Source organism: Polyergus mexicanus, unplaced genomic scaffold (genome assembly GCF_030449975.1).
Source record: "Polyergus mexicanus isolate NDT 795.1 unplaced genomic scaffold, iyPolMexi1.0 SCAF_13, whole genome shotgun sequence".
In the NCBI taxonomy this organism is placed as follows: domain Eukaryota; kingdom Metazoa; phylum Arthropoda; class Insecta; order Hymenoptera; family Formicidae; genus Polyergus; species Polyergus mexicanus.
Genome location: NW_027223333.1, coordinates 2,805,897 through 2,826,050, shown reverse-complemented (window position 1 = coordinate 2,826,050; position 20,154 = coordinate 2,805,897). Strand labels below are relative to the sequence as shown.

The 20,154-nt window shown below is 34.6% G+C and overlaps 4 protein-coding genes across 4 annotated transcripts; 2 read left to right on the top strand and 2 right to left on the bottom strand.

Annotated features, from left to right (window-relative positions):
* The first annotated feature begins 534 nt into the window (after positions 1–534).
* Positions 535–6,953, top strand: Ube4b (Ubiquitination factor E4B). The gene is made up of 8 exons (XM_070306503.1): positions 535–873; positions 1,967–2,260; positions 2,389–2,814; positions 2,898–4,261; positions 4,356–4,503; positions 4,575–5,261; positions 5,403–5,724; positions 6,012–6,953. The coding sequence occupies exons 1-8, from the start codon at positions 850–852 to the stop codon at positions 6,074–6,076; spliced, it is 3,330 nt and encodes a 1,109-aa protein (XP_070162604.1). The 5' UTR covers positions 535–849; the 3' UTR covers positions 6,077–6,953.
* A 965-nt stretch (positions 6,954–7,918) lies between these two features.
* Positions 7,919–8,767, bottom strand: LOC138939038 (gametocyte-specific factor 1). The gene is made up of 3 exons (XM_070306505.1): positions 8,542–8,767; positions 8,343–8,469; positions 7,919–8,212 (listed from the first exon to the last, which is right to left on the bottom strand). The coding sequence occupies exons 1-3, from the start codon at positions 8,644–8,646 to the stop codon at positions 8,109–8,111; spliced, it is 336 nt and encodes a 111-aa protein (XP_070162606.1). The 5' UTR covers positions 8,647–8,767; the 3' UTR covers positions 7,919–8,108.
* A 975-nt stretch (positions 8,768–9,742) lies between these two features.
* On the top strand, positions 9,743–10,744 carry LOC138938588 (cyclin-dependent kinase 11B-like). The gene is made up of 3 exons (XM_070305681.1): positions 9,743–9,917; positions 10,036–10,266; positions 10,349–10,744. Exons 1-3 carry the CDS (start codon positions 9,904–9,906, stop codon positions 10,641–10,643), a joined length of 540 nt encoding a protein of 179 aa, XP_070161782.1. The 5' UTR covers positions 9,743–9,903; the 3' UTR covers positions 10,644–10,744.
* A 498-nt stretch (positions 10,745–11,242) lies between these two features.
* Positions 11,243–12,515, bottom strand: Pdf (Pigment-dispersing factor). Its single transcript, XM_070305680.1, has 3 exons — positions 12,450–12,515; positions 11,772–11,903; positions 11,243–11,512 (listed from the first exon to the last, which is right to left on the bottom strand). Exons 2-3 carry the CDS (start codon positions 11,892–11,894, stop codon positions 11,387–11,389), a joined length of 249 nt encoding a protein of 82 aa, XP_070161781.1. The 5' UTR covers positions 11,895–11,903; positions 12,450–12,515; the 3' UTR covers positions 11,243–11,386.
* Between the last annotated feature and the right edge of the window lie 7,639 nt (positions 12,516–20,154).

Sequence of the window (20,154 nt, the reverse complement as noted above, 5' to 3'; positions counted from 1 at the left end):
AGAAGCTAATAAACGTCTTATAAATATTTCAACCACTTTCAAACGAAAATACTCCGTTATAAAATGACACGCGAGCAAGAGAGAGGGAAGACTTTAATATGAAGATAATTAATAATTCTTATATAAAAAAAATCAATTTGTTTCTTAATACGCAAATTTTTATTACACGTCGAGTTATATACAGGGATACGAGTTTTTATCCCCCAAATTCTATTAAATACAAATTCTAGATTATTTCAAATCGATTTATCTCACTATTGGCTTCCCGCTATATCAATAATTATATACGTGGAATGACATCGCGAATTTTAAGGTGAGATTATATTAGATCATCTAAAATAGAATTTATATTACGCATATCGTTACTTATTTGCATATCAAATTATATATAGAATTTGTTTGCAAACTATGTTCCGAATTATATAGGTCGTCTAAAATGGGTTTAACTCGCTTTCATCAATACGATATATGGAGAGAGAGAGAGAGAGAGAGAGAGAGGAGAAGGAGAGAGACGGAGAGGAATAGCGAGCGCGTGGCGACGCGCTTGTTGGTTGCTCAGCTGTTTTGAAGAGTCGACGACGCAGCGAACGAACTGGCCGTGACTCGGCGTAAGACCACTGCATTCACGTCCAAACGCAAACAGATGTGGAGTGACTGTCCAAATTTCTGACACATCTCGTGCGCGGGTTATCGGGTGTCGCGCGCTACGGGGAGCGTGCACGGTCCAATTTCTTTTTTTTTTTTCGCGTACACGCGCGCGACGAGTCGTCCTCCTCGCAGCATCGAGGCCCTGACCGAGAGCCAGTTTCTCTTATTGACAGAAAGACGGAGCGAAATAAAGCGATCGCCATGAGCGAGCTGAGCCAGGAAGAGGTGAGTGCGAAGAAGAAGAAGAAGAAAAAAAAAAGGATCGTGTGTTCGATTACCTCAGCTAACTTCAGATATCTATATCCTGGCTATAGCGTGTTGTTCGATTATATCTCTCGTTACCCAGCAGAGTTTACCTACTTCCTCCTTTTCCCTCCAATAGTTGAATGTATATTCGTCCCGTTCTCGAGTGCAAGGAGTGTAACACTCGTGTGTTATGGACCTTCGATTTGTTGTCATATCAGAGAGATCCATTCTTTTCATAACTGCACTCTATATGTCTCCGCAATTTTTCTTTATCTTCTCTCTCTCTCTCTCTCGCTCTTTTTATCTCTTCTGCGAAATCTTGGATATATATATATATATATTTTTTTTTTCATCTTGCGAAGAGAGTAACATCACGTAGGCGAAAAGAACATGCTCATTGTTCTCGTACGCGTTTTCGAAAGATCTTTCTCCTCGAATTTCTATTTTCTCGTCAGAAAAAATTATTTATTCCGTGTTGGTCGTAAAAATGGCCTACACGCGCGCATAAGGAAACTAATTATGTAATGGACGCACGATATAAATCAGACCTTTACATTTTAATGAAGGAAACCTTGCATGGAGCTTCCAATAATACATTTACTCCAGGATCATATGATTTTACGATAACAAATTTCGTTTTTTTATTATTTCGCTGTTCTTTGCAATCACTTTGCCTTTTGCCATTATATCGTGTTCTCTGTCATACATGTATTTGTTCCCTTGTTTGTTGAGAAATTACTAATCGCATACGTTTGTGAAAGTAATAAACTTACAATAATTTTTATCAGCAAGTGTATCGCAATTTTTCGCTTTATTCTTCGAGATTTATGTTTCTGAATAATAATATGCAATTGAGAAAACAAAGAGTTCAATATTATTATTTTTAAAATATAATATAGACTGTTTGTTTTTGTTTTCTTTATCATAAACTGCTATATACTGATGGATAAAAATAGCTCGGTAACAAAGACATTTCAATGAGTGACTGTGCCTTTTCAATGTTTCAGGCATCTCCTGGCAGAGTTCTAAAAAGAGTCATCACACACTTCTTTTTTTTGTTACTTTGTTGTAGATGAGGAAAAGGCGATTAGCCCGCTTAGCGGGCATAAACACTAGTAATACAGCTGCCAGTTCATCTAATAGTTCTGCTCCAATTTCTCCAAGTACTCCAGGTCCATCAAAAGCATTTGCAGAACCAATGATATCTCCATCTATCGCACAACAATTACAGCGTGCTGAAATTCCAATGGAAGTGGAAGAAAGCAGCGATAAGCAGTGTAATACCTCAGGACTAGATGTGGATTCTGGAATCGAAACTATGGAGGTTGAGGAATCTGATAGAAAAGATTCAATACCAAGATCACGTGTGAGTATTTTTATATTGAGAAAGAAAAAATACAAAAATATATAAAAAAAGAAAACTTTTTTTGATACAATAAGAGTGTGATTTATTATTTGTATTTCTCATCTATTTCTATTTTTGCTATATTTTAGACAACAAGTTCTAGCATAGAAGTTACAACGGATCACATACATGTTGTCATATCACGTGTTTTGTGCATATCGTGGAAAAGCCCTATAGAGGGAAGTATATTTCTGCCGCAAACGGCAGCATACACGCAAACACAGAGACAGCTGGACTTTAGCGATATTATCAATCAGGCACTGATGGAGGTTTTGTGCATATTCTCGAGAGGGGAAAATCCTTTGAAAGACATCACGGTAGACATGTCGTCCGACCGTGAGGATAGTCCGAATAGTCAAGCGAGTCCTTTGTTAAGTCCTGTGGTGGCTCTTCCATCTTATCAATTACCAACCATACCACTACCCATAGGCGATAAATCATCACAACCGAAAAGTTTGACTTATTTATTAGATTGTTATTCAAGAATTGCAATCGAAGAAAGAAATCATCCAAAGGTATACGTATACACACAGACACATATATATCTTCAAAATTAAACAGATTTTATTAAACCAATTCTTATTTATATATTTTATAGCGATCCAGTGTACCTCCTCTTTCCGATGTACTAACGATTTTGAGAGCGCAATGTGTTCAGTATTCTAGCCTCGTTCTACAAGGGTTGGTCGGCATTTGCCAAGTTACTGTTATACCTATGTGCACCACTCATCTTCTCTATCCGATATTATCGCAGAGCTTACCTCGGGGCTATCTTCACGAGCTCGTGGCTAGGACACACACGAATCCGAATACATTCAATAAAATTTTCACTCCAGTCTTGCAAGGCCTGTATCTCGCGATGCAGCAGGCGAGCTTGGTCGGCAATACCCATAGAAGACCGATCGAGGCGCTAGACGAACTGATAGAGATTCGCTGTGGACCAAGTGGCAATATACGTCCAATTTGCCGTCTGATAACGAATCAAGTTCAATTCTTGCCTGATGTTATGACATCAGCAGCTGGAAGAGAACTTACGAGAACCTCATTCCTGGGACCGTTTCTCTCGGTATCGGTATTTGCCGAAGAGCAACCGAAAGTGGCGGAGAAATTCTTCAGCGGAAATCCTGTCACGGACAAATCGGTGAATCTCACGCTGCAACAAGAATTGGAGAGTATCAGAACGTCGTTGCACAAGATGTTTCATGCAATACTCGCGAATAGCAATTGCCGCGATGCCACCCTTGCGTATTTGGCGGCATTGCTGCGTCACAACGAGAAACGCGCGCAAATACAGACGGAAGAATTCTCCTTGGCCGGAGATGGATTTATGTTAAATCTACTATCGATTTTGCAAATGCTCTCTGTGAAGATCAAGCTGGATACTGTAGATCTGCTGTATCCATTTCATTCTTCCAGTTTCGTCGAAATAAAGAACGACACAAGACTGAAACTCACTTCGCAAGAGGTTGCAGAATGGCAGAAACATTTGGAGAACACACATAAGTGGACGGAACCGAAGTTTCCGACACAATGTTGGTTCCTCACGCTGCATTGTCATCACATCGCGCTGTTACCGGCATTGCAAAAATATCAGAGAAAATTGCGGGCCTTACGGGATTTACAAAAAATGCTTGACGAACTGCAAGCCACAGAACCCCAATGGAAAGATAGTCCTTTTGCAGAGCATAATAAAGACTTGATCAAACAATGGAAGCAACAGTTGAAGCGATTGGTTAAATCCAAATCATGTGCGGATGCAGGTCTGATAGATCCCATCTTTTTGAGAAGATGCTTACATTTTTATATATCGGTCGCCGAGGTTTTGCTAAGTCTTCTGACGCAAACTACTCCAGGTGATCCTCTTCCCGAACTTCCATTGCCTCAGGAAGTTACATGCAAATTCACCGCACTACCGGAATGGTATGTGGAGGACATAGCGGAGTTCTTGTTATTCACACTCCAGTAAGTTTTTACTAAATTATCAAGTCTCACAATTATAGATACATAATGCTTATTTGTAACTTATTAATAATTATAACTGCATTTTTATTTGCAGATTCTGCCCTGGGGTAGTGGCAAGTAATATGGATAATTCGCTTATCACTTGGCTACTCGTCGTCGTATGTACGCCACATTGTATACGAAATCCGTATCTAATCGCAAAAATCATCGAGGTTCTTTTTGTGATAAATCCTAGTGTTCAGGTAAATTTGTATATGTGAAATGCATTCTTATATTTTATATTACTTTAACATCTTATTTTTGACCTACATAGGGAAGAACAGAAACTCTTCATGATAAAGTCATGGCACATCCTATATCCAAGACATTTCTGGCATCGTATCTCATGAAGTTTTATACCGACGTTGAAACCACTGGCTCTAGTTCCGAATTTTATGACAAGTTTTCAATACGTTATCACATAAGTCTGATCTTAAAATCGATGTGGGATAGCCCGATACATCGAGCGTCTATCGTCAATGAGAGCAATAACGGCAAGCAATTCGTCAAGTTTATCAACATGCTGATGAACGACACCACCTTCCTGCTTGACGAGAGTCTGGAATCTCTGAAGCGTATACACGAGGTGCAGGAACTCATGTCCGACACTAGCGCGTGGAGCGCTTTCCCGCAGGAGCAACAGCAATCGAGAACGAGACAGCTGGCAGCGGACGAGAGACAAGCCAGATCTTATCTTACATTAGCCAAGGAAACAGTTGCCATGTTTCATTACTTGACAGTCGACATTAAGGAACCGTTTCTACGACCGGAATTAGTCGGACGGTTATGTGCCATGCTGAATTTCAATTTGCAACAGTTGTGTGGACCTAAGTGTAAAAATTTGAGAGTGAGAAAACCGCAAAAATACGGTTGGCAACCGAGGACGTTACTCAGCCAATTGGTTGATATATATTTACATCTTGACTGTGATAATTTCGCGGCTGCTTTGGCCAGTGATGAAGTGAGTGTATCTTTTATAATATTGTATATTATATATATTACACATGTGTGTGTGTATTTGTATATTTATTTGTATATATATATGTATATATATATATATATATATATATATATATATTTATTTATTTATTTATTTTTGCAGCGTTCGTTTTGTAAGGAGTTGTTCACCGACGCTGCAAGCAGACTAGAGAGATCCGCCATCAAAACTACGACGGAAATCGAGAGGTTCATAGCTCTCGCCGAGCGTGCAGCGGTAATTGCGAGAGACAATCGCGCGCGCGACGCGGACTACGGCGACGCTCCTGAGGAATTTCGGGATCCATTAATGGATACTCTTATGGAGGATCCAGTCAAGCTACCATCTGGTATTGTTATGGACAAAGCAGTTATCATTAGACATTTACTCAATAGTGCCACGGATCCTTTCAGCCGGCAGCCACTTAGTGAAGATATGCTCACACCAAGTAAGTATATACCTTGTTCATATTTTTTTCTTTTTTGATAAAGTCATGTTTCTTTTATTCTAAATATTGGTATTATTTCATCAGAATGCATTATACATAAATATATATAACTATATTAGAAAAATATATATCAGATAATATAGTTTTTGACTGCCCTTTAAAGTTTATCGAATTGAAATTTTTTAATATCTTATGCCGATTTTAAGATATGAAGATATACGAACTATTATAAGTTTTTATCCATCTAGAAATGCATCTTAAATTAATGATTATTTTCGAAATTGCAGTGCTCGACTTGAAAGAAAGAATATCAGTATGGAAGCAACAAAAGAAAAAGTCAACAAATATATAAACGGTGCTAAGGTGACAAGAATTATGCATATAAAAATAAGAATATAGAGAAGAAAAGAAAAAGAAAGAAAGATAAGCATTACAAATATAATTGTCAATATTGCACGATACATTTTATTGTATATAAATGTATCGATTGCCCGACAAATGTATCGAGCCAGTGCAGTTGACGAATATAGTGCAATGATCTCGCTATTTTGTGCAACAATTGCGCTCAATAAATTTACAAGTTTTTATACAATAAAACATTAACAGACTGCAGCTAAGCGAACTGCCAATATTGCTCCAAACACATACTTTAGAAACATGTAAATAGTACTGCTGGCTATGTGTCAGTATCCAAAATTATATTATTCATAGATAAGCTTCTTTACTTTTTACGTCCTTTGATGTATGTGGCGGCGGGATAAGATATTTCGAGAGAATATTGCGCGAAAATAATTAATATTATGAAATAAATATTATAAAATAGTATAAACTAATAATATAAATAACTACTCTATATACTTCCACAAACTCGATATTTAAAAATAAAACGACATTGACGTAAAATCTCTATGTATATATGAGTTTTGTAATTCAATTATCTCAGCAGTATTGCGCTACTTGATATCAGACATCAAATCGTTCTTGATTTTTAAAACAAAAAAATAAAATCCATGGTAATTATTTAACAACTGAGAGTTCAAAAAATCGTTAGTTTGCATTCTTTTGTTAAAGATGTATGAAAGTTATATCTCGATCTACTGTCATGTACAATAGTACAGATGTTCTAGCAATTTCTTTTCATTTTTCATCATAAAGGAGATGTGTAACTTCTTACAGATAAATGTAACATATAGCAAGTCTATGTAGAGTGAACATATTTTGAGTTAAACTTGCTTTTAATATACTGAATATATTATCTTATTTTGAATATATAATAAGAAACAAGCATTTTCATTATGTACTTCTATGGCCTAGCTGCTTTATTATACACATATATCATGCAAACAAACATATATTTTTGATTTTATTTGTTGATTTTTTGGTTTTATTTGTGGATCAACTAAATTATATATATACATATATGTATGTATATGTATATACACATATATCTCTTTTTTTATTAAATGATGAAAATTTTAAAATTGTTTATACATTTCATAATCTTTGTACATATCATTCTCTAATTAATCATTATTTTGTGTATCCTGTACAAATATGGATGTGTAAAACATTCCAAAAAATTACAGTATTTCAAAATCGTTCATAGCATAATAAAATTCTAAATTTATGAAACTATATGTCGATTGAAAAAAAAATTTGGTACATATTTCGACTTATGATTTGCACATAGTTTTTTTTAGAAATAATAGATGCATTTATCTAGTGGCTTTTATTTTGATGATTATAAATTTTTTGATTTCATGTAATGCCACACTCTGTTACTTTGACAATATGAATATGTTTAGTTATTAATTGTAAATATAAATTTTATGTATATCTCACACATTTCATGTATATGTTGCGATAATTAACAAGATGCCATCTCCATATCAAATAATATATAAAAATTAAATATTATGTATATGGTTTTTTTGAGCATCAAAATTATTTAATGTCCTGAATTTCTAAATTGTATTTAAAGAAGTGATTATGTATCATTCAATAAGAATTATATAATATTTGTTATACTCTTGTGCAATATCTTTCTATATAGAAAGACAAAAGACTAAATACAAAATTTAAGAAGTTTATATATTTCCAGAATTATAGGCAATAAACTTTTTGGTACTCTTTGTGAAATAATTAAATTAAAAAACAGAAATGGGGCAGTTTGAAATGCTTAATAAGACATTAATGAAATATACATATTTGTATATATGGATTCGAAAATAAATTTGTGTATGTCCACTCTAATTGACATTTGATATTACATTTTCTATATGTATATTAATATGTAGTATACATATAATTCGTTCATCAGAAATTTACTTGAAATATAATACATTTGTAAATATTAGGATTTATGTAAAGTATAAAAATAAAATTTATGCGAGAAAATCTTCTTGACTTTCCCAGAACACATCGCTATCAATCTCGCTTGTACATTTATATTCTTCTGATGATTTTATCACATCATGGTTACTTGGTGCTGTAGAATGTTCAATTATATTAGTGACCAGCATGTCTTATTGAACAAATTTATACACACGTACATGATCTTTATAATAAACGTTACAGATTCTATTGTAAGATTTTTATAAAATTCCGAGTTTACTTACGTTGAATATAACTTGCTTCAACAATGTTTCTCATAGGACACGTATCGATATGTTCTTTGATTTCGCTTTTGCTTAAACGATGCGTTGCATTGTACGGGCAGATGACCTTATAATTTGGCGGGTAATTCTGTAACAATTTTGAGCGTAATTAATATAATACGTTTCTGGAAACCACGAATGTAATTCATGAAATTATTACTTTTTCGCATTTTACAAGATGCCGCTGAAATCTTGATCTTGGTGCAAAGTGATGTTTGTTGTACGGACATCGCAGAACTTCATCGCTATTATCAGAATTATACATTATCTATGACGTGTGTAGGTCAGTGTATTTAAAAAAACACAATTCAATATGATAAATAAGATAAATGTTACATCAAGTTGTGAACGCTTTTTGATCTATCGTCGGGAAAGTATATTATAGTCTAGTTTACATTGATATATTTTAATACGTATTAAATACTATACTGGCCAATCACAATGATTCCATTCTCTAGAGGAATGGCTATGATTGGCCAGTGTAGTACCTAGTATGATTAAAGTATATCGGTATAAACTAGGCCTATGAAGTTGTAACCTGTAATCGCCATCCGCACATCGCGCATGCGCGAAAAAGGAAGCGCGCTTGCGCACTTTCAAAGCTTTCACTTTTCTCGATAGTCTAATAAGTTTGGTGACGATGACGAAGTGAAACGTGTTGATAGACACGAGCGAAGAGTACGCTTCGTAACGTCTTGCATTTTGTGTATTTTCGCAATCGGAAATCTATTAATAATTAAGATTGTCGTCTGTCATTTGCCGGAACACAATTCGTGAAAAATGAGAACGCGCTCAGCTGCCGCGATCGCAGTGTTTCACAAAGTGCAGATTAGAATTGTTTAGCTTCTCGCGAAAATATATATGTCCGAGGATATGGATATCGATAACCAGAGCGAGGACGGAGAAATCAAAAAGAGTCCGTCAAAGGATATGGGCGATTACAGGTATTTATAATTTTTTAGCGTTTTTTTAGCGACACTTGTGATTTAAGGTTAGGTCGAAAGATTGTTTAAACATCTGAATCAACTGTGGAAACGATTGTATTTATAGAGCAATCTGTCAGTACAATTTTAAGTACTTTTTGAGTTATTTTATATTTTAATCTGACATATTTTGATATAAAAAATTAAATATCTCGTATAATATTTAGTTTTTGATAATCTTACAGTAATACTTCTATGTACAGAATAATGAGACAAATCAATTAGTATAAAAAAAAATTGTTTTTAAGAAAATTATTTACAATGTATTTTTTTAAACAATTATTTGTGTATAGAGATGAGAAGGAACGCAAATCACGCCAGCACGAACGTGAAGGGACACAGCACAGGCACAGGGACAAACACAGGCATCGTAGGCAAGTCGGAGAGTCAATGCAAGGAACCGAGCGCTTGGAGACTTAGCTGGCTTAGCTCGAGAATATGGTTCTCCCTTAAGACAATACACGCCAATTGTTGTAACGCTCTGGAATATAGCTCCCGAATTACTGCTAAATGATAGAGAATATAGTACACCTATAGATATGTGGTTCGTAGGGTAAGTACAGACATTGAATTTGGAATTTTTCGAAATATATATAAATTTGATAAAATTAATATTATAAAATATATATGTAGATTCTATCTATAACATCCATCATATTATGTTTTCTTAGATGTATTTTCGCCGAGCTTCTAAGAATGGGACCATTGTTTCCCGGAAAATCAGATATAGATCAATTGAATAAGATATTTAAGGAGCTGGGTATACCCAGCGAAAGGATCTGGCCGGGATATGTTAAATTACCTATGGTTCAAAAGATACCGTTCTCGCATTATCCTGTAAATAATTTGCGGCAAAGATTCAGTTTATCATTGTCTGATTTAGGTGTTGAGTTATTCAACAAGTAAGTTATTAGTTCTAGATTAAAGAATAATATAAGCATTAAATATTTAAATAAGTTCCATTACAAGAAATCCTGTTCTCAGATTTCTAACGTATGACCCTCGTCAACGTATAACCGCCGAGGATGCTTTGAATCATGGATATTTCACTGAAGCACCTCTGCCAATCGATCCGCAAATGTTTCCCACATGGCCCGCGAAGTCGGAACAGGGAACTAGAACCATGAACGCATCTCCGAAACCACCGAGTGGCGGCAGAGAATATAAACAATTAGGCGACGGAGACGATGCCGATTTAAGCAACTCCGGTTTTCATATGGGTTTAATGGAGGGTGGCAGAGCATCGCCCGTCGGAGGAGGTTTTCATTTGAAATTATAATTATGATACAAAGACTTTCTCATATTCTCTGTAAGAATGAATTTTTCTCAATAAATAAATGTTTATATGAAATATATGTGTGTGTATATATATATATATATATATATATATACATTTTATTTCTATTGTAGAAGGAGGGAAAAAACTTTTTAGAACATTTTTATATATATAAAGTAACACAATATTTCATTTTGTAAAATGAGGTTTTGTGTACATTGTTCTGTTGAAACAATATGAGTTATTTATTAAAATCAAGATGATAGATCTTTGTACGTGCGATTTTAACGTTTACAATTTGTATACACACACACACACACACACTTTTTGAATTATATATATATTTTTTTTATTATAAGAAATATAATAATAATATAGCGCACGTGCTTATTTTGAATGCTTCAAACTATATAAATTAAAGACTGTGGGAAGAGGGAAAGGAAACAAACATTACATTATAATAAGTCTTCGTAAATAATGTCTCGCGTGAAAAAATAAATGGCGTGTATTATATATATACGCGTTTTGCAATATTCTAGTATAATTATGTAAGGAAAAAATATGATAAAATAGAAAGTTATGTTTTTACATTTATTAATACCGATTTATTTGTACACGATCGGTATGTGTTTCTTTACATATGCATATTTAGAACATTATTGAAAACTTCGATATTTTTTTAACTGCTGTTTTAATTTTGTAAATTTTACGGCGAATAAGCTTTGCGCGTTAACCTTTAGATACTTTCATTTCCCGGCATTGTGCATATTTTTCGGTAGACTCAACAGCGAGTTTATAAGCTCGGAATTGCGCTTAGGATGACAAAATCGCGGAGTTAACAACATCAATCTGACCAGTTGCAATTCACTATCCTGAAACAAGATAGCGGACATTGATAACGTATGTGAATTCTTGCCTAACGAACGACGCATTATCTAATTTTTTTCATAAACCATATTACCATTTCAAACAATATTTTTTTTAGTCCGATATAAATCAATACTATTATTACTTATACTTATGAAACATTTGATATATTTCTTAGTTTCGAAATATAATGAATATCATATATTGCGCTAATCGAGCGTTAAATATTGTTCAACTTTCATTTCGGGTCGAATAGATACTTACCAATCCCTTCCCGTAGGGAAGGTTCAATCCTAGAAGATCTCTATTAGCATCCTCGACTACACTCAATGCTTGTCCACAAACAATCCCGACGATAATAACGGTAGTGATGACGTAGTTAGCCATTGATAGATGCTATCTCGACAAAGACAGAGTAACATATGTATATACATGGAGAAAATTTTACAAATTATATGAAAAATATATTTTCTTTTACATTTATTATAGTTGCAATATTAATGACATTTTAAATTATTTATTACTATAAAAATTGTAAATTATGCATTTGTTTGTGCATCAAATATATGTGAATAATTGCAATACTTCTTTGTAAAATATAATATGCATATAATCGCGCGCGCACGTGATTTCTCTTATATATAGTATCTTCCACGATTACGAAAATTATATTGTAATTTTTATTATATTTTCTTTACGTAGATTTTTAATACGCACATCATTAAATTTAAAATGCAATACAATTTTATAAGCAAATTTTATAATAATTACTTCTTTATGTAATAGAAGCCATTAACACATAACACAATTCTTAATAATTGTGCAAAAGAAGTGTTTCGTAGGATTTTAATGCAAAGAACAACAGTGTAAAATTTGTCACGTCCCATAACACGAATATACTTTGATTTTTTATCATATAATTTAATTTTACCGATTACTTACAATGATCACTAATCTTTTGCAACTGTTGACCGTGCCAGCTAGATGTTATCACGATGTGTATCCACGATCCGAAGACGCTGTTCTTTTATACAAGCCGCCTTTCGCCAAACTCTGTTCCTGACAGATAAACTGTAGGTTGATAATAGCTCTGCGAACGACAGGTGTCATTCCTCCTGTCGAAGGAAGAAATTATCGTGGAAATTGTTCGGAAAAATTGCTTTGTTCCATTTATTAAATTATGTAAAAAAAAATTCTACGCTACGAAGTATATATATATATCCTGCATTTGATTACTTAAAGGATTACTAAAATATCACATTAAATTTATGGGTTTTAAAAAAATATTTATTATAAAAGAGAGAGAGAGAGAGAGAGAGAGAGATTTTCTCACACATAAATTATTGTATATATGTATGTGTATGTATATATTTCCTATATTGTAACATTAATTATGCGACGAGAGATCCGAAAGATCCTCGACGTATATGCTGACATGTTAATATACCCAGACAGCACAAGGATGTCCTTAGGACGTCCAAAGGGCATCCAGGACATATATGTAGGATATCCTCAGGATATCCCATTGTAATCCTCAGATCTCCTCTGGATGTCCTGAGGAAGAGTAAATGATAGCCGTATATTAACCTCTGGAGAATCCAGGGAGATCCTGTGGAACATCCTAAGGATTTTTATAGGATATGTTAGGGATATTTTTCGTATGTTTCAAGGAGCAAATTTTAAAATTTAAATATAAATTAAAATTATGTTTTGTTATTTACTGCCAATATTAAAAATCTATTAAAAATAGTTCACCGTTCTTTAATATTTGAGGCTTTCGTGCTGTACATGAATATTTTAGGTTTGGCTCCCGGGTTTGAGTTGTGTAATATTTTCTAAACGATCCAATATCTGAATTCCCTATGTCGGGATTGCATCAGAAATTGAACTGATAGGAAATAATTACATTTGTAATTTCCTGTCAGTTGCTCTTTGCAAGCTTTATATAATTCTCATGACCAAATCTCAAATACGAGTTTGCGTGTCGCATAGCGGTAAACAAACGAACTAGCGGTTGAATACTATTGTTTGTAAAGTTTTTAGAATGTTGCGAACAGTAACATTTCTCATGAAATATTAAATAAATAATAATTTTGGATATATGAAAATGTGCGCATCAAATTCAATTATTAATATTAAACGAAATTAATGTTAACAATTAATTGCACATGTATATATCCTCTGGAAATCCACAAGACATCCAATATAATGGACAGGGCAGATATATCCTACGAACATCCAGGGGTTATCCACTGGACATTTATAGGACATTAATACTTATTATAATACTTGAAATTTCTAAATTATATTAAATAGCCGACACAACTAAAAATAATTATGTATGCATATTAAATTTTTATAAATATATTTATAATAATATCTTAAAACATCCTACAAATGTCCTGAACCGTCCTGGACATATTCAGGATGATCCTGAGGATGTTTTGTGCTGTCTGGGTATATTTCCCTTATTTCTCGCAAAACGCTTCGCTTATCAAGTGGAGAACTATCATTAATGAAAAGCTACGAGCATTACGAGCACCTGTCTTGTACTTGTTATGAATGCGAGTCTCGTCAGGGTCAGTATCGTATTTAATCTCGCGAGATGCTTTTCGCACGAGGAGAGAGACCCGACTTTGCGAAGGTTGCGCGGTTCTCGCTCTCGATCAGCGCCCGTCCTTTTTCAAGATATTCGCGAGGATACATATATGTAAATCATCCAGCTGTCTGTATCACTCATTCGCAGAATGAGCGCGCGACATGTGTCAAAATGGACGGACGGAATCGTGAGTCGCGACACATTGTCATCCTTCGAGAAAACGAAAAGAGAAATAAATCGCTTAGTTATTCAGAGGAAGGGGGAGCGGGAAGGGAGGACAAAACCCGTCGAAGATGTAGTATGTGGTAAAAGAATGCTAAAAATGAAAACATATATTGAACACGTAAATGTACATACATTGATCGATGATCTCTCTCTCTCTCTCTCTCTCTCTCTCTCTCTCTCTCTCTCTCTCTTTTCTATAATTTAAATACATAAAAAATATTGATACAATAATACATATTAATAATTTATACATTTGTTCTTTATCACGCGAGTGTTTCGATTTTTACATACAAACATACATACATACATACATATATATATTTCTGAAAATACCATCTAATAAAATATCATTAGTGAATGTAAAAAAGCATTTATTTTTGTTCGATGCATTCTGAATTAAATGTGAAATCGGAACGAATTAATGCATAATGCAAACTATAAATTGATACATGTAATTATATTCTTACTCTCTCCTTTAGTCAAGAAAACCTTTAGAAAGAAAAAGGAACAGAGTAGAAAAGATGGCAAAGCGAATGGTAGAACGAGGAGGAAGAGGGACCGATCAGCCAAAATCTACGACTGTTCTCTGGGATGGGCGCGGAGGTCACTAACCGGCAACCATAAAGGCGGCCTGGGACCGGTAGCACGACCTTGATTCTGTGTTAAGACCCTTCCAGGGGATTGTCGATCAAGACACCTGAAAATATTAAAGGAATTAACAATCCTCGACGCCTTTGCGGCATTTTCTCTCCGCGATGGAGTCTGAAGATGAATGATGTAAAGGAATCGTTTTTTTTTTTTTTTTTTTTTTTTTTAATTGATTTGCTATCGATTGGGATTTATATTGTGAGAAATCTTCTAGCGAGAAGTCAATCAGTTATGAATGAGGCATGAAAAAAAAAAAGAAGAAAAAAGAGCGTATCATATTTTTTTTATTCATAATATTTTTTATTACCATAAAATCATATAATTATCGCTGGATCACATTATCTGTTTCGTAATGCCTAAGTGCTTTCTCAGTTGTTTTTTTTTTTTTTTTTTTTTTTTTTTAGATGATTAACGCGACATTTTACATTGACCGCGATTGCTCATCTTCATCAACCTGTTTGATTCGTATTCGTCTCCAGAAGCCGTTCAGAGAATTATCATGTCATTCAAAGACATATATGTATATAAATATAGCGTTTGGATCCTATGATGTATTCGGTTTTAAAAAGAGAGAAAGAGAGAGTGTCTCGTGGTCTCTATATTATCGTGAGAAATCCATTGGAGAGTTAATTTATCCTTTATGTATTAATAGCATTCCCGTGTAACAATTTGTTGTAAGAGAGAGAAGTTGCGAGATAACTATTCTGCGGGATGCATTAATGGCTATGATGGGCTTTGATTAACAAATCCGTTACTATGATATAACGCAATAAATAAGAGCACTGCGTAATTCGTCCTATTCTTTTCTTGGAGGAAAAAACAAATCTGCGCGAATATAAATCCCCCGGTACAGTATTTATAAATATAAGATATTAATGAGTTGAAAGAGACAGCCATTTTACTTTGACGTTAGTTGATAATTAATTTTACGAATAGTCCTTTGTTATAAATAATGGATTCCTGAAAAACAAATAAACACAAATTTATAGAATGGCCATAAATTTATATCGGAAGCAAGAACCTCGAGCGAGATTGCTTATCAACAAATAATCCACCGATGATTTATCAGCGTAGCTTTTGAGGCGTAATATACGCTCTTATAGCTAGTATTATTATGGATATTTGAATTAAAGAGATCGAGGGAGAAAGAGACAGAGAACAGGGAGCTAATTTGCATCCCGACTCACACACAATCGGCTCTGCAACCGATCGTGTTTCACTTCGCCCGCGGTAAAGGCCCATTAACGACCTGTAGCGATTACGGGTTTCGATTTATTTTTCTTTTTTTTTTTCCTCTCTTTTCGCGTGGGCCCGTGACGCATAAAATTTATATCTCTGCGGCATCGACGTTAGTCGCTACGAGAAATGGCATTGAACTCGACGCAACATTTTAAGCGCCACGTATCTCTTACATATAATCTTAGATCTATAGTAATCGCACTTGAGAGACGAAATTCAAACGAGAATCGAGTGTCGAATCTGCTTTAAACATACGAGCGTGCGGTATTCGATAATGCAATTAACCGGCCGCGGGAACCGCTACGCACGAATTTGAATACTCGTCTAACTCTCGGGCGAGAGATCTTTGTTCTCATCCCGCTGAACGCTACTTTGAGCTGACGATGCTATCGATCTGGCCGCTTGCCTTTACAGCTCGTATTTACAGCTTGCAACGGTACTATTCGGCCAAAGAGACTCGTCGGATTTTCTCTTCTTTCTATCTTTCATGTTACGTTGTAGAAAGTCAATGATCCTTGAACCCTCCCCCATAAAGTACGAATACAAACAGTCCCAATCTGATTAATTTTTAATTAGTGGCGTAGATAATCACTCTTGTTTTAAATGAAAAAAATAACGATTATTGTTTATTAATAACATTTTCTGTTACAATTTTTTAAATACTTCAAATTTAACGATATAAATATAGATTGCTTGTTGTAATTAAATTAATAATCGCGTTAATTTGGCGATATAGTAAAAAACGGGATTTCACGTGTGCTGGAATGATATAACTATTTGTGAAATTTGTCTCTCAACTAATTAAAAATTGATTGAGTTTATTAATCTATATTTTTCATCATTTGCAGCTATCTCCTAACATCTGCCTACTGAAACATAAGTGATGTAGCGACGAGGATGCAGCGATAACGATCTTGCAGCCCAAGTTATTATTAAAACACTGTCCTAAAGACAGCTTGTCCCTTTCACTGACGATGCATTTTTCGATTTTTTTTTTTTTTTTTTTTAAGGAGAGAAAGCAAATAGCCGATAGATCGACCCCTCGTAAGTTCAAGGCGAATCGTTGCCACTCCCTAAGAGATAGGGTGCCTTATTTTTGGAAGTTCCCGAAGAGGAAGGCTCGTCCAATTTGTGCAGACTTGTACCATTATTATGAGTATGAGATTCTCCGGCGAGAAACTAATCGTATCTTCTCTCGTCGTTCTCTTTTATTTGCTAGCTGTAATATTTGTAAATGCGGAATCGTGCGCGACGCGACGCCTCAATGTTGGTTCACATCGCGCTGTTTTCCCTTGAACCTCTTCTTAAGCCCCGCGTGTCTACTACTATCTCGTGTATGGGTAAGTTGCTAATTACAGAAATTCAGGAATGTTATCATATATATATATATATATACTGTGATCGCTTCATAAATTGTTTAAACAGACGATATCCGTAGATTGACTTTAACTATACGTTGCGGACGATAATAACGTATATTTCTCACAATATGCAATCAAGAACGTAAATTTTCAATCGACGGCATTTCTTTCTCTCTTCCCGTTGCAACTTCCCATATAGCACCGAAAGATTGCAGAAACGTTGCATAGACCTTGCATTGAAACATTGTAATATTGCATGGAAATTGCGAAATGTTTCTGCAATGTTACTGCAAGTCTGCGGCAACGTTGAAATGTCCGCCCTTAGAAATATTACAATGTAATATTACAGTAATGTTACGGTGCAATGTATTTGTAATATTGAAATGCGTTGCTAGAAATATGCAGAACGCTTTAAATTTGATAGATAAACTTTGAAAATATATAAAGACATCCAAGAGAGATAAGAAAAAAAGATTGTGTATTTACGCAATTACGAGTTTCTTCTCTCTTGGATGTCTTTATATATTCTCGAAGTTTATTTATTAAAATCTGAAATATCGTGTGCATATTAAAAAATTATTATCAAATTTTTGGTTTTATATAGGAATAGAAACTATTTAACAATTTCCTGTTATCTAGTTAACATCGCTATTTTATAAATAATTTACAAGTTTAAGAAAATAGTAATGATTAAATAATTTCATTCATAAAAGTTAAAATTTTACTTATATAGATATTAGACTCTATTTTACATCTTAAGTAAACAATTAACGAATAATTTTAACTTTTTTGGATATTTATGTATCCGATTACTGAACAATCAGTTCAATATCTGAATTCCCTGTGTTGGGATTATATCGGATAAATTAAACTGATAAAAATAGTTACATCTTTAATCTTATTAGCCGCTCTTTGCAAGCTTTATGTAATCATCGTGTCTGAAACTCAAATGCGGGATAGATAACGCAACGCGCGCCGCATAGCGGTAAACAAACTAACTAGCGATTACCGAAAACTGTTTTTTGTAATGTTTTTGAAATGTTGCTGTAACATTCTCATAAAATATTACAATTATATGTTCCAATAATATCTCAACAATATTACATTGCAACTTGCAAGATTGTAATATTACTGCAATATTCTGTGCTGTATGGGTTCTGTCATTGTCAGCTGTTTTCTGTCATCTTACGCATCACGCGTCGAGTTTCGATGCACCGTTTTGAGTTTTGACATATCGATTATATAATAAATATATGCTCCTTTTTAAATACAATATGTGTAATTATGAGACAATATGTTTTTTTATCTAAGCATGTAAGACGGATTTCTTGATCAAAGTTGTTCTCGTAATTTATAATTTAAATCAATTGTCAACATATTGAATGAAAAATTATATACAATGATGATGATATTTCGTCTAAATTGAAAATTTATAAGGAAACGATTATCTAATCGAGCGGTATGTTTCGCTAATCTGTATATATGTATTTCTGTAACAAATATATGTCTGTTTGACATTCAAATCTAATCCATGGATTTAGTGATAAGACGGTCATAATGGCTGATGCTTCAATCAAGAATATTATCGAGCAACTCTTGAGAGAGATCCTATGTACATCCCACGTGACAATTTATATTGCGAACGATCGTCAAGAGGGTAGGAGTGATCGAAATGAATCGAAGACGAGAGGAGAGATTTCGACTCGGGCCAAGTCCAGGGCGTGTACGTGAACGAAGTCATGCTCCTCTTGTGGTCAAGGTCATTGCAGAGCGGGGGACTTAGTAGGCAGGATGTTGGATCACGGGACCCCCTCCCCCTCCCCCCCCCCACGGAACGGAGGAATTGGTATATATATGCGTCCTCGCGCGTCCGGAATACCAGATTGTTGGCCCTCCCCGTTGGTCGCTTCACCGGTGGTGGTGGTGATCTTTTAAAATTCATCGCGGTGTCCAAGGAACACGCACCTGCAGGAGACCTAGAGAGAGCCCTTGCTCAATCAGTGCGGTCAGATCGCGCGCCGTTAACAAGTGTTTTTATTTAGTTTACTCCCGTCTCACAGTGACAGATTAACCCCGTATGGGTTCAACGCAACGGAAAGGAGGAGGAATCAAGAAGGTCCGTTTTTGTAACATTATAATATATATTAAGTACAAACCTGTGCATCATTTATTTCCTTTATATATTATTTAATAAATTCTTATTTAAATTAATGAATAAGAATGTTTCTGCCAACGTATAGCTATATAAATATAAAATATTACTTAATCTATGGAATTACATAGTTTGAGGCAATCTTTTAAAATAGGAGCGCGTTAAGGAAAAATTTTTACGTCGATAGCTGTTTGCCAAGTGCAGTGTAAATCCATCGACGAACCGTTCGTATCGTACGGTCTCATCTACCTACGACAACTTTCGCATTTCTAATAAGTGTACGCATATCAGCAAAAAAATAATCACGATACGTATGTATATGCGTCGAGAGTCCGTCTTTGTTCTCGGACCAAACTTCTTGAAACTTCTCTAAATTCACACCACGTTACAGTATAAGATCGCGATAAAAAATCCGATAGAAAA